This window comes from Temnothorax nylanderi, unplaced genomic scaffold, assembly GCF_030848795.1.
Source record: "Temnothorax nylanderi isolate EJ_2023f unplaced genomic scaffold, tnyl_v1.0 TNYL_tig0030_pilon, whole genome shotgun sequence".
NCBI classification, from domain to species: domain Eukaryota; kingdom Metazoa; phylum Arthropoda; class Insecta; order Hymenoptera; family Formicidae; genus Temnothorax; species Temnothorax nylanderi.
The window spans coordinates 220,020-236,065 of NW_027249092.1; the positions used below are offsets into that span (position 1 = coordinate 220,020).

At 37.4% G+C, this 16,046-nt stretch overlaps 1 protein-coding gene across 6 annotated transcripts in view; it reads right to left on the reverse strand.

Moving 5' to 3' along the window:
* Positions 1-16,046, reverse strand: part of LOC139770474 (uncharacterized) — a 72,850-nt gene that overhangs the window by 8,777 nt on the left and 48,027 nt on the right. For 5 of the 6 annotated variants that reach the window (XM_071702449.1, XM_071702446.1, XM_071702447.1 and 2 more), the window contains 4 exons: positions 1,814-2,021; positions 1,570-1,735; positions 812-1,087; positions 122-528 (listed from right to left, as the gene is read on the reverse strand). In XM_071702449.1, coding sequence (XP_071558550.1) covers positions 122-528; positions 812-1,087; positions 1,570-1,735; positions 1,814-2,021 — 1,057 coding nt within the window. Of the gene's footprint in view, positions 1-121; positions 529-811; positions 1,088-1,569; positions 1,736-1,813; positions 2,022-2,506; positions 2,569-16,046 lie in introns of all 6 variants that reach the window. The other variant, XM_071702450.1, reaches the window with a different exon arrangement.

A 16,046-nucleotide genomic window follows, 5' to 3' on the forward strand; every position in this document is an offset into this window, starting at 1 on the left:
TTGTTATTATTAGTTTTAGTGGCAAAAGTTTGTTGCTTTAAACTTGCAGTAACGACGATGATCTCTTGCTGCGACAGCAACATTTTTTTCTTTATATGAGAATTCGTAATAGAAAATTCACCTGGAGGTTTCGACAGCGGCACTGATGGTCATACATTCTTGGCAGGGTTTATTACCGGCTCGTCGCCTGGGCACGCAGCCCGCGCATCCGTCCCATTTCTCGGGGATCCGCTTTTTCCTAGAAGGCACCCGTAGGAACCGCCGACAGCTTGGCCCAGGCGCGTCCGAGTCCGTGGAAAAACCCGAAACTTCGTCCTCAGTGTCGATGCACTGCTCCTCGTCCTCGTTCTTCAGGAAGACGGAATCGGAGCCGAGCGATCTGGTTTCTGGATCGGGAGGATCCACGCTACCCATCGATGCCAACGGCGCTCTTCTGCCCGACGACGCCGCCATAAGGCTGCCGACTGCCCCGGCATAAAGACCGACCTCGCTACCGCACGGCGATAAATCTGGGGTTGGCTGTATTACCTGATTACATCACACACAAGTTTTTAATAAATTTTGAATAATATCTCGTGATGTTCCTTAACACTAATTGCGGTTTAACTAATTTTTATTTATTATTTGTAACAGGCTAAGTTATAATCTAAAATGTGAAACAGTAAAGCTATTATTGTGTTATAGTAGATTTATAATAGTTGATCATGTTATCCAAGATAGTGAATAAATAATTACAAAATAAAGATTAAAGAAGAATTAAGATCAGAAGAAGCCACGTCGAAAGATATGCGATCGCAAATATCGTGTCTACCTGGATATCGATAGGGTAATATAAATCCCATGGCTCATCGTAGGCGGCGTGACGCGGGTAGGATGGAGGAGGCGGAAGGCACGGCATTACCATGGCTGAACCCCTTCGTTCCAGATAACTACTTCCAGTGCTGCTACAGGTGACCGAGCTACATCTTCTGTGATCGACCGGAGGAGCCAACCTCGGTTGCCTGATTGGCGGTGCCAGCAGGGAGTCGTATCCACCTCCGACTGAGGCGAAGCGAGGTGCCACCACGGGTGAATGAGACTGATTCATCTGATGTAAATATTTCTATCAATTACGAGTGCTTGGCGAACAGACAAATTACAAACTGAACGCAACCCTCTTAAATAGAGAGCTCTGTGAAACGTGCCACGACTTTTTTGGTATCAGTCCAAAACTTTAACGCTCTGCCGGCAAAGTTTTAAAACTGTACTACTTATCGAAAACTGCACGATTTAATCAATAGTGATGTTTCAATATATAATTTTCTCAATATGTAAACAAGCTCTAGTTACGTTATTAAATAAAAATTGCCCTAATTCGGTGATGAATATTGACATCGTATTTTATAATTTCTTGCAAATATTAAGAAGAAACTTTAAAATACATCATTTAATTTCTCAGAACTAAAAATAGAACATTAATTTTGCTAATGTTCTAACGCTAATGATTTCACTTTTAGGAGAACTCGTTTTAGGGATATATGTGTACTTGTTAATTATTTTAACGGAAATATTTAGGTTGCTACGATATACCTCAACGCACAACGATCTTCTCGGACCACGACCCGGTCTGGGTGGTAACCTGGCGATCGCTTCGAGAGCGACGGCGAGTGCGCGTTCTTCGGCTTCAGCTTCCGCGACCGCCGCGGCTGCCGCCGCAGTCAAAGCCGGGTCTTCCAATTGTTTGCTCGCTTTGCATCTGGTAAATATATAACCCATAATTCTAATTGTATTTTAACGACGATGCAAATGCCGTTTTAAACATCCTTAAAATCACCTGCTCTTGTAAACTACCAGCAACACCATTAAGCTGAAAAAGCCGCCGAGGGTCGCGGCGATCCGTATCCCCGTCATGACGTCGTACGTTTTGTAAAATTCGATTTTGACCTGTTCGCGCTCGCTTAAAGTCGGCGTTGCGTCTGGCAGGAACGTCGTCGGATCTGTCGTCGTCGTTCCTGTCACGTTGCTGCCGACACTCCCCATTCCTGCAAATCAAACAGATTCACTGTCGTTACACACGCGCAAGAGAAGTATATGTATACATATATGTATATATATATATATATATATATATATATATATATATATATTTGCGAATTCGAGCTGAATGCTGATACTCTGCAAATTGTGTTTGAGCTGAATGGAAGATGTGTGTAAATTGTTTGCAAACATTCTCAAAAAGATAGACTCAAGTCCTATAGCTTGTAAGAGGCCCTCTGTCAAATGGGCTGTTACGCGTCTGTCACTCGGGATAATGGATGAAAGATTTGTTTGTCTATTTATCAATTTAATTTAATTTACTGATTCTCTCAGTTGTAAATCAAGCTAGCGATGATAATTTCGCTTATGAAAAAGAACAAAGTGGGAAGGAAGAACGATCACATTTGAAAGAGCTGTTGCTACTACTTGCGAGTAATTTAGGGAGAGGAAAGTGCATAAGCTATAAATTACATCGAGAGCATTTGTTTACCGAACTGTGTCGGCCAACGTGCGCTGACTGGGCTCGAAAATGGAGTGACGACGCTGAATTTCCTGGAACAGAATGAAGGCGCGCCGTCAAAAGGGGAGCTGGCATTCATCCGGCAGGATTTTGCATCATCATGAAAGTAAGAGAAGAAAAAAAGAGAGAAAAAATACTAGGCGAAGAAAATCGGCGCAAATAAAAGTGGGGACACATGCGGAGAAGTTGGAAGGAGAGAGGGGGAAAAGAGAGGGGTTTAAAGAGGAACACATACAGGGAGAGAGCCACGACCATTGAGCAACAGTCGACGGAGAAAACGAGAGGTACGAGGCGGTACATACACATTGCTCTTGTCGGGTTTGGCCGGCTAGCATTGTGTACGTAGAGATGGTTGTAGGTTCACGTATTGATTCCACCTTCGCGAGCCTACCTCCAATGGTTAGGAGCAACGGAGCGTACGGCAACGAATCTACCAAGACCAAAATTTCTTCTAGAACGTTGTCATTCGTTTGTTGTCAAGCCTTTCAGGAGCTCAAGCTACGAGGATCCAAAGCCAAGTCTCGCCAAGACGAGCAGGAAAAAGGAAAATAGAGAGAACTGTTGTCCTCGAAATATAATTCTTCCTATACCATTATTGAAACGCGACGCGAATCTGTTGGTTTCAGAATATACAATAATGCTGCGAAAGCTGGACAGCAATTTTTACAATTGACAAAACTTCTTAATGTAATCGCTTTCAATTTTTATGATCGTCGAGTCACAGACGAGCAAAACGAGTGTCTATTCAAGAAGATCGTAAGAGGTGAATTTAATGACGCAAGAGCGTGTTGTAAAGCCCAGTAACTTCAATATTTCAAGCAAACAAATAGCGACCAACATTAGTGTACAACATAAAGTAAATAAATTTTTCAATCATCAGTCTAATATCAGTGCTTGAGTTCGAAAAGTCATAGCGATACATAGTACTGCGGATCGATTATACCGGTCAGTCTTGTAACGTGACCTTCTCAAAAAACTAGCTCGTCCTTTCATACTCTTAAATTAACATTGATAAAAGCAATTAAATATCTTAAAAATCCTTATTCTACTCGAGAAATTAAGATGAAAGATATTCGAGGACACTCCAGTTTTGTGAAAAGCTGAATATCGTTGATTTCGTTGGTACGTTTTGAACTCGTATGACAGTATTGAACCGACAAGTTACCCAATGACCGAGAAATTTCCTATTTATTTGCTCAGTTCAATATTTCAGTTTAATGAGAGAAATATCAGGTTTTTACATTTCGTTGGGCATTTCGCGCTTCGACGAAATTTAACAAGCTTCTTCGTTTGAGGAGGCTAATGATTTAATAAAAGGATAATGATTTGATAAGAGATACGGTCTCCTTGAAACCTCCTCGTCTTGTCTCCATTGATTCAACGTCCTTAATCACTTGGGTTAGGTCAGATTAGGTCAGACGACAACCTGTGGATGCTCCACGTTCGAGAAGGTTGTTCCATGTGCTCTCACCAGACGTACCCCCGTAAAATTAACGGCGCGATAAATCCCCCAGAGGGTTTCTACCTACAGAATTCTCACCACGTAACGAAAACTATTTACTATTTGGCGTATAGGACGATTGAAGAAAAAATCTTACACAAGTCAATGTGAAATAAAGATATTATAAAGATATTATTTTTCCATTAAAATTTCTTATAATTAACATGCTCGATCTCGATACACAGGGAATTCTAACTTAAATACTTCAACGAGCTACTTTCTGAGTCTCTGGAATAACATGTAAGTTGTCATTTTTGAGGAAATGTCGAGAAAGGTATGTGTTTAATTAATTTTCAACCTCTTTTTTATTATATTAGATATTAGATATTAGATATTTTTGTAACTAATTTCCAAAATAATATAAATCTATTCTTTAATAAATATTTTAATTCAGGCTGTTTAAAAAGCACTTAATGTTAAAAATTGAACACTTGGAATAAATAATAACCTTTTTTGATGTTTTTTGTTACCTAGAAAAATTGATACCAAATTTGAATTTGATGAGAGGCGACTCGTTACGCCATCCATAATGTAAAGAGCAAGATGAAAATGAAATAGCACTTTATTATACCAAAATTCATCTTCTGAAGGGTCTGTGCATCTTTTATCACTCTAAAATTAATTTCTGACAGAATGTTCATGCAATTTACGTGCCGTAGATTCGCGTAGCGTAATTTTTTCATAATTCACGAATTTTAATTTTTTATCCAGCAGGTAAAGCTATTTTCCGAGTGCTATTCTCGTAGCGCTATTATGTGTACGCAGGAACGCGTTAGAGAATCAGCATTACATCGCATCTTCAGCCCAACTGCATTGGCAGTTCGCGCGTAACAAAGCGATTGAGCATATCGACTTACGCGTTACCCATTATGCGTTCTAACGATCGCATCGTGCGGCTTGCGCATATAACACCGCCGTTGAAATTTTGAAGGGGATTACCGAAGTATATCCTGCTGCGCGCATGTGCTATTACGCGGTATTCGGCGGTATTAAATTTGCGTATACAATGTAGTCCGAGAGTCTGCCGGAACAGCGAAGGTATAATATTAGACGGGCGCAGTATAATCAAACGGTTACGTTCCGGTGAAGTCAAACATACAGATCGGTCTTCGTTCTTTGGCACCGTTTTCTCAAAGGAAGGAGAGTAATCTGTGCCTTTCGTACTTCTCCTCGTCTTTTCGCGTTAACGACAGCTGAAGCGAATCGAGCCTGTAAACCGAGAATCGTTTCTTTTAGCCATAATTTAGCGCGATTATCAGTTTGTTCAGTGAAGCAACGAAATCTCTGAAGAATCTCTGAAGAATTCTATAAGTATCCGTTACCTAATTGTGTTAATTGTGTTAAGAATGGAACATTTACATATAAGAAACTATTTAAGTTTTATTTAAAAAGTGCAGTGGAAATAAAAGCAGCTTCCCCCGATTTCTGTCTCTCACGAGAAAACAGAGAGAGAGTACTCAGGTATTGGTCCTATTTAAATATATTGTTCTTCAATTTTAGTATATTTATGGAATTCTATTTGCTGCGATAAATTTTTGAATATTGAGTAATCTTAAACTTTTATATAGTCTCAAAAGCAGTATGCCAATTATATATTTCAATCACTTAGATATTCATTTATAAAATTGAATTGTATTATTCGAGTGAATTTTTATGTTGCTCTTTGAATAAAATTTTATTCGGAAGATGGAACTTTTGGGAGAGCTGCGTGCCAAGAGGTCTCGCCGAGACTTGTGCAGTGAGACTTGTGTGAACGAAACTTTCTGAAACGCAAATTTGCGCCGCGCCTAACTTTCGCGAGCACGCGCGGGCGCGGGCGCGGGCGCGGGCGCGGGCGCGGGCGCGGGCGCGGGCGCGGGGGTGCGCGACGTCCGAGATGTATCGACGTCCGAAAACTCGGTCCAGGTGAGAAAGTTACGGGGTGAACAGATAACTTTTTAAATATTCGCAAAAGTTTGCACTACGCCGCGGCGCCGACGCGTAAATACCGCGACGTAGAACGTCGCGGAAAACGACGTTTTTCCGTTCGGTTCGCGAAACGATGGGTGAGTCTTATCGACATCCGGCAAACACCATTTTTCCTTTTTGGCGCCTGGCAGGCGCGTGTTATCATTTCCACGTCGGCAAACGGTCAAAAAGAAGTTGGCGACATTGGGTGAAAATGGGTCGTCCGATAATTCGTTCCCTCGAAAACACCGTTACGATATATGTATGGATTTGGGTTAACTTCGTTTCTCGGCGATTTCACAGTCACGGTGTGAGTCTTTCGTTCGCGGTGCTTCGAGCCAATATAAAATTTATAAGTATATTATAAGTATCTCTTATTAAAGATTAATATTTCTTTTTAAGTCTATAAAAGTATCTACAATTTTTATGCTAAAAGAGGCGCTCTGACTATTAAATACAAAAAGATATATAAAAATGAGAAATTTTGATTTGCACATCACGCATTATATAACTTCCTGTATTTTAAATATTTTATAATCTTTATATATATTTTGCAAATTCATTACTAATTTCAATATGTGTTTGAATCCCAATATGTTATTTAGCAACAAGCTTATCGTAATTCGTACATATCTCGAAAGCAAATATCTTTTTTATCAGGAGGTTTATCGAAATTTTAAATTATCATCTGTCTCAATAATATAAGCGAATCGAGTGTTGTATATGTAGCAACATAGATTAATATGATTGTACATAAGTACAATTTACCATAATTAAAGATATTTAATTGTATAACCTTTTTGTCTAAACCGATGAGACTAACATTGTAATATGGTGGCGTTCTAAGTATATAGAATATGTTATTATGTTAAATTAAGAAGAACGTATTATAACTATGCAAAGCTTATTATTACGGTATATAAACATGATATATTATTATAATAGCAGCTTTGCGAAATTCTGTTCATAAATTCGGTAGTTGCTGACTTTACATTATTACCATATTATTTCTATATCCTTCACATATCCCATTTTATCTGATCGCTTTGAAAAGAATTGAAAGAGTGCCGATATTAACATGTATCGAACCACGTCTATCTTATTCGACATTCTGTCAGTACGGAAGTACGATATCGTTTTGCACAGCATCGAAATGAGCGCAAGAATTAAAAGAATATTGGGCACGAATGCTGACCGATAATCCGATTCTAGAAAAGCGTACGTCTCGAAGCGCCATGGATTTGGGTCACTGGTTCGAGGCCTGTTGAATGCCAGGCTGTTCCGCCGATTTCGCTACTACTGCCTCATGGATTATGATCTTTACTAGAATCTCTCGGCGACCAACAATGTATGCGGGACCATTTGAATATTGAAACTCGGATGAGAGATAGAGAGACGAAGAATCGTGGATCAAATCGACGAACGGATTTGTTTTGTTTCACGATTTCTTCCTGTGAAAACAAGACCGCTTAATATCGCGAAAAGCAGTTTCAAGGATTCGTAAATACTTCGAAAACTCAAGTAACAAGTAATTCCATTTGAATTCTCCTTGAGCAAATTTCGAGATATCAAAAACACTCGAGTTTTTCTTGAAAGCTCTTGAAACTCAATCTTATGGCGTTAAGACGATAGTTTTTTTATTCGCGAATATTTTTTACTCTTTGTTAGACATCTTGGATTGATTAATCTTTTATCAGTACTATAAAAAAAGAACATAAAACTATTATAGATTTGGACAAGAATGGTTTAAAACTTTAATAGATTCAATGTTTCACTTGTCTTATGCATTTTTTGTTACAGTACGTTACAATACACTTTCACACTTAAAGTATTAATCGCGCTTAAAAGATCGGTTCAATTAGCTGGATGTCATGCTACAGAGATTATCACCACTAGGGAATCGAGAGCCATTAGGAACAAAGAATTATTTATCACAGATTATTCCGTTAATTGCGACTTATTCAGAGATGCAGAATATTCTCGTGTCCTATTATTCTATTAATTACGAAGATTAATTCGTAGAAATGTTCGCAATTTGACTGTGTTAAAAGTCGCAATAATGTCAGCGTGTTAGAAATATGCAAATATAATTCAGATTATAAGTATTAAGAAGTATTTTGATAGTACTTGAATAGGAAATAGTAATGGAATATAATATACAGATATATATATTTTCACAAAGTTTAAAGTTGAAATCAAGTATCCTCATTACGTTTTAGAAAAAGAAAGATGCAAAGAAAACAAACACAGAAGGTTCAGCTGAAAAGAATAGATGACTTGGAAAAATATTTTTAAAGATTTGTAGTTGTTATACGACTGACGATATGCATTCTCGAACGAATCATCGAAATTCCGATGATTGCCATCAAATAGCTGGGGGTTGACGCGCGAAAATTCGGTAATGAGTACGCTAGCGATCTCGTAACTCTGGGTTATGTGCAAAGCGTGTGCAAAACGGGTAAAGGGCAGGGAGTAAAGAGGAAAAGGGACAGAATCGATAAACCACCCTGTCAAAGCAAGCTTCGCTCGAGCGAAACGCGCGACACCTTTAATGTAACGTTCGTCTCGGTCAAGTTGAATCGTAACGATATTCTGTGAAATACGAAATCATAAATCAAACGAGCTCGCTACGACAACCGAGTCAATAGCGGCATTCAATACGGGGCATAGATTTATGCGAATAAATAAAAATCCAATCGTTTTTAGGGCGTCCCAAGTAAGGGCATGAGCACGATAATCAACCGAGGAATTAGACAGATATTTACGTGTAGAAATCATCTGAAATTAAATCGGAATCGTATAAAACTGACTACGTCATATTGAATCAGAGATAGCCAATCTTTTGAGGGAAAAAACCATAATTTTTCACAGTTATGCGAACCGTGACGCAATGTATCGTACAATGGAAAAGATTTAAGAGCGAAGATGATAAAACACGGATTGTTAATTCGAACGTCAACCGACTGTGACTCCGGGCAGCGCGTTACGTGTGTGCATGACGAAGATAAAGAAAATAAAGGATAAAGAGGACAAGGGTTGGAATCGATAAACCATTCCGCCAGCTCAAGCTCAGCCCAGTTCACCTGAAACTAGTCGAGTACTGGATAACATTGTAATATCCATTGTATCCGATAGAAAAAAACTCGCGTGTCGGGAATCATTAAAATCCAATTTTACAATCGGTGACACAAGCTGACCAGAAATAAGCTCTTAATCAGTGGGTTTATAATATCTCTCGAAAATAGCTTTTATCGCGTAATTGACATTTATTATCTTCATTATTTATTCGCGATATAATTTTTCTTCCTTTTTAATGCTATGTGCGTTATTTAGAGAAATACATTCGAGAATGCTAAATAAACAATGTTTTAATATTATTAACAACAACAATAATAATAATATAACCCTATTAACTATTACATAACGTTAACTATAATTACCTTATGTATTCTGTTACTATTTATTAATTACTGCACTAATAACGTGAAGGGTCAAAGGAACAATTAGATCGAACGTGTAAAGAATACTTTGAAATACTGATGGCCAATTATATAGAGTTTATTTAATTTGTATTATTGACCGAAACATGCGGACCGATGTATCATCGACGATATGTCCATCGACCGGAAGTAATGCGCTGCTGCAGGCAGCATCCTCGAAACCCTCTTCTCTTCCTATCCTGTGCTCGAGCATATTCAGTCGTCGGTGCGCTTCCCTATTTTGTATTCACGAATTCCTTGGCCAAGGATGCGTTCTTAAACGTCTGAGTCTGCAGTGAAAATATCTCTCTTCCCTTCAATCTCCAAGACGAGATACTGCGGCAATGCGATTCTGATCAGCGCAGTTTCTCGTCGGCCTAGTATGCACATTGCCTAACCCAGTTTGACGTCAAGTGTGGACGGGTGAAACACGCAAATATTTTCGTGACTCTGTTGGCTAATCATCAGCCTAATAAATCACCACAAAAGAACGATTGAGCGATTAAATATTCTTTTCATCTACGTGATAAGGAATATGCCCATTTTATTTAACCGACTGTAAAATTGCTCAATTTTTTATCTTTTAAATCTGCTTCATTAAGTTATACTGAGCTATACTAAGCGAAACGCGCTTCCATAAGAAAAAAAAAAGGAAAAAGAATTAGAAAATATTTATCAAAGTTTTTAAATTTATTTCATGTAATATAAAAGATTTTCGTACGATATTACCGTTCGAGAACGTAGCGTTTGTCAAAACGGTCACCGGGCAATTGCGGTGGCAGGTGCAGTGGAATCGAAGATCGATTTAACTTGCTTACAACGCCATTCCAGGCAGGTGTTGCTGCCTAAGGTGCCATTTCGTGCACGTGGAGCCCATCGAGGAGTCAACATCTCTGATGTATGGCGTCATGTAATTGAGCATTCCTGATTCTCTGATCTTTCTTAAGACAGACTCTTATTACATTCGTCGGTACGAGTCCTTTTATATCCGAAGTTCACAGAAACATTAAAGTGATGAATAACGCAGTTAAACGAGATGCACTGGCATACTGGCAAACAGGATCAGTGGTGAATGAAAAGGAATATATAATTGCTTTCGTTCTTTAATGAAGAAATTAATTACTGCAGGATGACGTTTTATAGATACGATCGTCCTCAAAGAACTCGGAAACCGTCCTCTTCTATTTGTAAAAAAAATCTCTCCAATTTATTATTATATCATAACTCTCATTAATTATGATGACTACTAATTACTTCGTAATCTTACGCAGTAGTCATTTATTTGATTACATTTTACCTAACCCTGCCTTCAACCGAATGGATCTACCTTCCTTTTATCAATGCCGCATAATCGTCGATTTTATATTGGTTATTAGCACCGTTGCTGATTAAAAAATCAATTAAATGCAAGTCCTTTCGGATCACGAAATCACGTTTTCTCTCTGAAACGACTGAGACAGTCCGCTGGCCGGCGTGTTAATATTTGCATTTCATTTCCATTCTCTGAGCGTTGGAATGTGATAAATTCGGTCGACGGATTTTCTTACAAGCGCCACTGCGTGCAAAGCGTTCGATCGATAGCCGAATAACGAGGAAATTAATTAATTATTACGCGGTCTGCGCGTGAGAGACGGGCGCAGCTACAGTCTCCGAAAGAGGCGACTTTACGGGATAACGATTACTCAGAGCGTGATATCGCGCCATCCTGATGGTGATAAATGTTGCTTCGAAGCCATTTATTATCATATGCCGAACCAAATTAACTCGAGCACATCACACAACAACAAAACTGCCACGTAAGTTTTGTATAGAATTTAATACAGAAACTTCTTGACTAACAAATGGACTTTAAATGTGATTGTTTGAAGCTAAATATCAATCACCCTCAATTGCTATTCATTCCTCATTTCTTTGCTGTATGTATCATAGCAAGCAAACATTCTTTCTATGGAAAGCATAATCAGTCAGAGTCGTATTGTTCGATACACATTGCTGATAATTCGCCAAGTTTTTCTCAGGCGTTTTCTTCTTTCGAAGAAGATCCTCGCTTGCGAATTGATCGATCGCGCATCTTCGCGTAAAAATACGGTTATTAGTAACGTGTCAACTTGTTACTCGCGTAGTTAATCAGTCTTTCCTACCGGACTTAAGTCGAATGTATAATTATATTGAGCACCTTCGCGCGACGTCTCGAGCAAGCAACTTCGAAAAAGCAAACGGGACTTGCTTGAGAGGGTGGCGGTGCCGCAGGTGTGCCGTTCAGAGCAGGCAGAGTTTGCTGCGGCTGTTGGCCGACACAGCGCAGCACGGCGGTGCGGCGGCGGGCGCTATGCTTTTATTTCCTCGACTTCCTCCAGCCCCCCAACCAACGGTCGGCTGGCTGGTCGGTCGGCCTGCCGCGCCGTCTGCTCGAACGAGAAGGTGAGCAGCGGAGGGTGGCGGACGCTGTAGGGACTGTAGGGGCGGCTGGTTGGGCTGGTAGGAGAGGCAGGTATCGATTCCATCCTGCATGGAGAGGAGAAAGACCACCTCCCTCCTGTTCTCCCTGCGCCCTCCTCCCGTCCCTCGTCAAGTTCCCCGCGCAACCCACGCACTCCGGGTCACCGGGTCAAAGCTCACGGCCGCCGGCTCACTGTTGCTTCTTCGAAATGGGTCTCTCGCGACTGATGAGCGGCAATGCGTGCCTATATTTTTTTTCTTTTCAAATATATACGCACACTCATGTTCGTTGATTTGGTCCTCTGTTACCGCAACACTGTGGGATTAATCCATCAGGCTTGTTCGTTACTCGCTACGTATAAGTTATACGTAGATTAATTGTTTCGCGTAATATAATTGAGACTCGAGAAAATGACGACACTCGTTTCAGTTTGCCGTACGTGTCTCAGTTTTGCGAATTACGAAATTTTAATTTATTTACGAGATATTTCATATCGCATGTCAGAATATAATATAACAAAATACAAATAACCGATAAAATATTCATTTTTCGATGACCCTCCCTTTTAAATACAGAAAAACGTCGAGGAGAATTAATTTACGTAAAATAAATGATATGATTCTATTGAACGAGAAATTTTGCACGTTTACTTTATAGACGCATATTTCGACGCTCGATGCATCTGTGGGAAAAGTAATATTATGAAAAGTTAGACGTCATAAAACCATTCAATTGCGTTTTTCATCATACTTTTTCATATCATCAATCATAAAAGAGATATTATCTGTTTGAATTGCATAACTATATTATATATATATACATATTGTCAATGGAAATCTATGTGAAATCTCATTAAGACATCTTGCAGGGAAGCCATAATTTCCTTGAGAAAACTCACATAAGCATGGATTGGATATATTTTAAAAATATTTTTAAAATCTTATATCCGAGAGAATTTCAATAATATTCTCAGTCGCTGCCTCCGCTCCCGGATCATTATAATGTACTGATAATATTTCAAGAAAATTGAGAAATATATGTACATGTACATATGTATGTGCGGACATTGAATGTGTGTGATTTTAATATATCGCAGATTTTCGTCTTTGTGTGTGCATGTATACTTGCAATAAATTAAAAAATATTTTTTTTATTACAGATCTTCTGTTTTGCATTACTATTTTAAGTATTTTTTTTACTGATTATACTCAAGTTGACTAATGAAAAAACAAGCGATAATATATTGATCCTTTTTTTAAGAACAGTATTCCACGTCGTATGAACTTGTTCCTTATATTTTTGTATTATCCTATAAAATGATCTCTTTTACACATTACCACTTATAAATGATTCGATTATTTCACAATTTAGAAGAGTTAAATATTTTTCAATCAAAATTGCGTATGATTACATACGCAGATATTAGTTAACGTAGTTCAATAAAATTATGATATTAAACAATTAAGTTTTCACCGCAGTGAGCACAATGACAATCAAACATGTTCCCACGTATTTATTTTTACGTAATAACCACTATATTTTCAGCTATTTGTTGGCTGACCCGCCAATGGAACTCGACAGCTTGACAGTCTCCTTTAACCGGTCTACTCTCGCGAGCAAATATACCCTGACATCGTCGGTATGATATAGCAGTGATAATCCAGCGGGATAGGGTCCGAGAGAGTACAATGAGAGGAGAATTGCGTTGTACATTAACTGTATAAATTTACTTTGTCCATCTCTGTCAGCGACCGCGGTAATGTTGCGCCGCGCTCATAAATCATCGCATGATTATCATATATAAAATTAGCAGTATCTCCTAAAGAATTCGTTTAATTATCGGTATCAATTATGAATTGTTTCAAAATTGTTTTGCGATCAGTACCAATAGTTCTATGTATTAATGTAAAAATAGAATAAATTAACTTTAGATAATCAATCACGCGTCGATTTTATATTTTATTTTATTATATATTTTTCCGTACATAAAATATTTGGTTTAACTCAAATATATCCTAAAATTATTTAATTATTTAAATACAATTAAAAAAGAGTGTAAATACGATTAATTTTTTTGTTTATTATTATTATTTAATTATTTGGTAAAGTATTAATTGCAATAACAAAAAGCTATACTCGTTATTATATACATATATTCATGTATGGTTTAATATTGTAACACGCAGCGTATCTATGCAATTTGTTAAACTCGTAGCACACGTGGCTTGCGGCTCCAATTAACGTCCAATTATTTTCGAGGCACTTAATCAACGGATGCAGACATACCGTATGCTTCCTGAACTATTTAATTCTACTGCTAGTCGTGCCTGTGCGCTGCAAAATTTTAATTACTGAGTGGAGCTTAGTATAATACATGCTCGTATACAAGAAATTGTTCTTTTTGTCCGTCATCGTTGTGAACCGACTGCAATTCTACAATGTTTCTTTAGAGCAGATGTTTCTTCATACAAAATATTTCTGTAAAAGTTTTGAATCCATATCAAATTTTAAATCTCTGAATAAGTAATATTAATGGACTCGCTAATAATTAATTGCTAATAACTACTGCTACTCAATATCAATGTACGAAATATCAAATTGTAATACCAACATATAAATCAGAAAATTATCAGATATCCTTATTATTACAGATCGCTTGCTGCAGATATTTACAGTTTTCGAGAAATCAATAATTGGAAATGAGTTTTTGACGACTTAAGCTGTAGAAAACTGGTGCTGAAATTATATTTTTCGAACAATTTCAAATAAACTTTATTTCATTAAAATCTTACTTTAAAGCTAATTGTAAGTCTACAAATAGAAAATATTAAAAATTTACAATTGATATATATGTATAATTTCAATTGCAATTTACTAAATATTCGGAATAGTACGTTAATATAAGTGATACTGCTCATTTGTGAGTGCACATAAATAGTAATTAACAATTTTATAGACAACTCGTTTGGAAGATTTTGACGTCAGCGGAACGGCTGAATAATAAAGTGTCGATACTGTTGAGCGTAAATGATGTTAGAAATTCTCTTTCGCGAACCTCAGTTTCTACTGCGTAAACTTTCTCTCTATACATCTTCTTTAAGTCTTTAAACTATTTTGAGATTTCTTTATTAAAATAACGTTTGCTTAGAATAAACTTTTTAAATAAAAGTTTAAAGAAAACTTTTAAATAAAATGTCATGTATTTCCCAAAATAAAATTTAACAAATTTAAGAGTAACATTTTTATTTAAAATGTATTTTAAGGTTCTTAAACCTCCTTATTTAAATAATATATTTCTGTATCTAATAAAATAGTTTTTTATTTTAAGAATCTTGCCAGGTAAAATAATAGAATACGTAAAAGGTTCATCAGCGTCTTTAAAATTTTTAAGGATCTACGCATAAGAAATGCATAAAATGTGTACTTCAAGGCTGCGATATATTCTAAGATATATGATAGAATATGTATGAAAAATTATATATTAATAGCATGCTTAAGTTAGTGGCATTTTTGAATGTTTGATGAAACTTACGGCGGAAACATTTCTCCTTTGGAGCCCTTTTACGTAAGTTTTATATGAAGGCAAATCTTAGGAAAGATACGTTTGCAGTTTACACTAGAAATAAGGGAGTACCACGTTAACTCGATATTAAACGTTCTGATAAAGAGAAAATTTCGGTTGACTAGCATTTTTATATTGTGCAGAATTAAATAATATAATGTCTTTTAATATATCTTTTTTCATGATTAAATTACGTGCTTTTAGCTTGAAGTTACGCGTGAGCGCGCGCGTTACATTCCTACTTTTTTTTTAATTTTTTACTTTATTAAATAAAAATCACATGGCTGGATTTGATGATTGATTACATTCAATGGATAAAATTAAATTCATTGTTAGAGAGAGAGAATTGAAAAATGGTGAAAAGCGGGAAATGAAATAATTCATTCACATGCGATCGGTTTTCTGAAGTACATCTCCGAGGAAAGGCGAGCAAAAGAGAACTGCGATTTCACATTTATGAGGGGAAACGAGAGAAGCAAATACTTGTAATCGATGTGAATTCAAACCAACACTTAGACGTGCAATGTATCTCAGAGTGATGCGTCCTTCGTCCTGTTTACAAGAAAGAAAATCTACCGAGC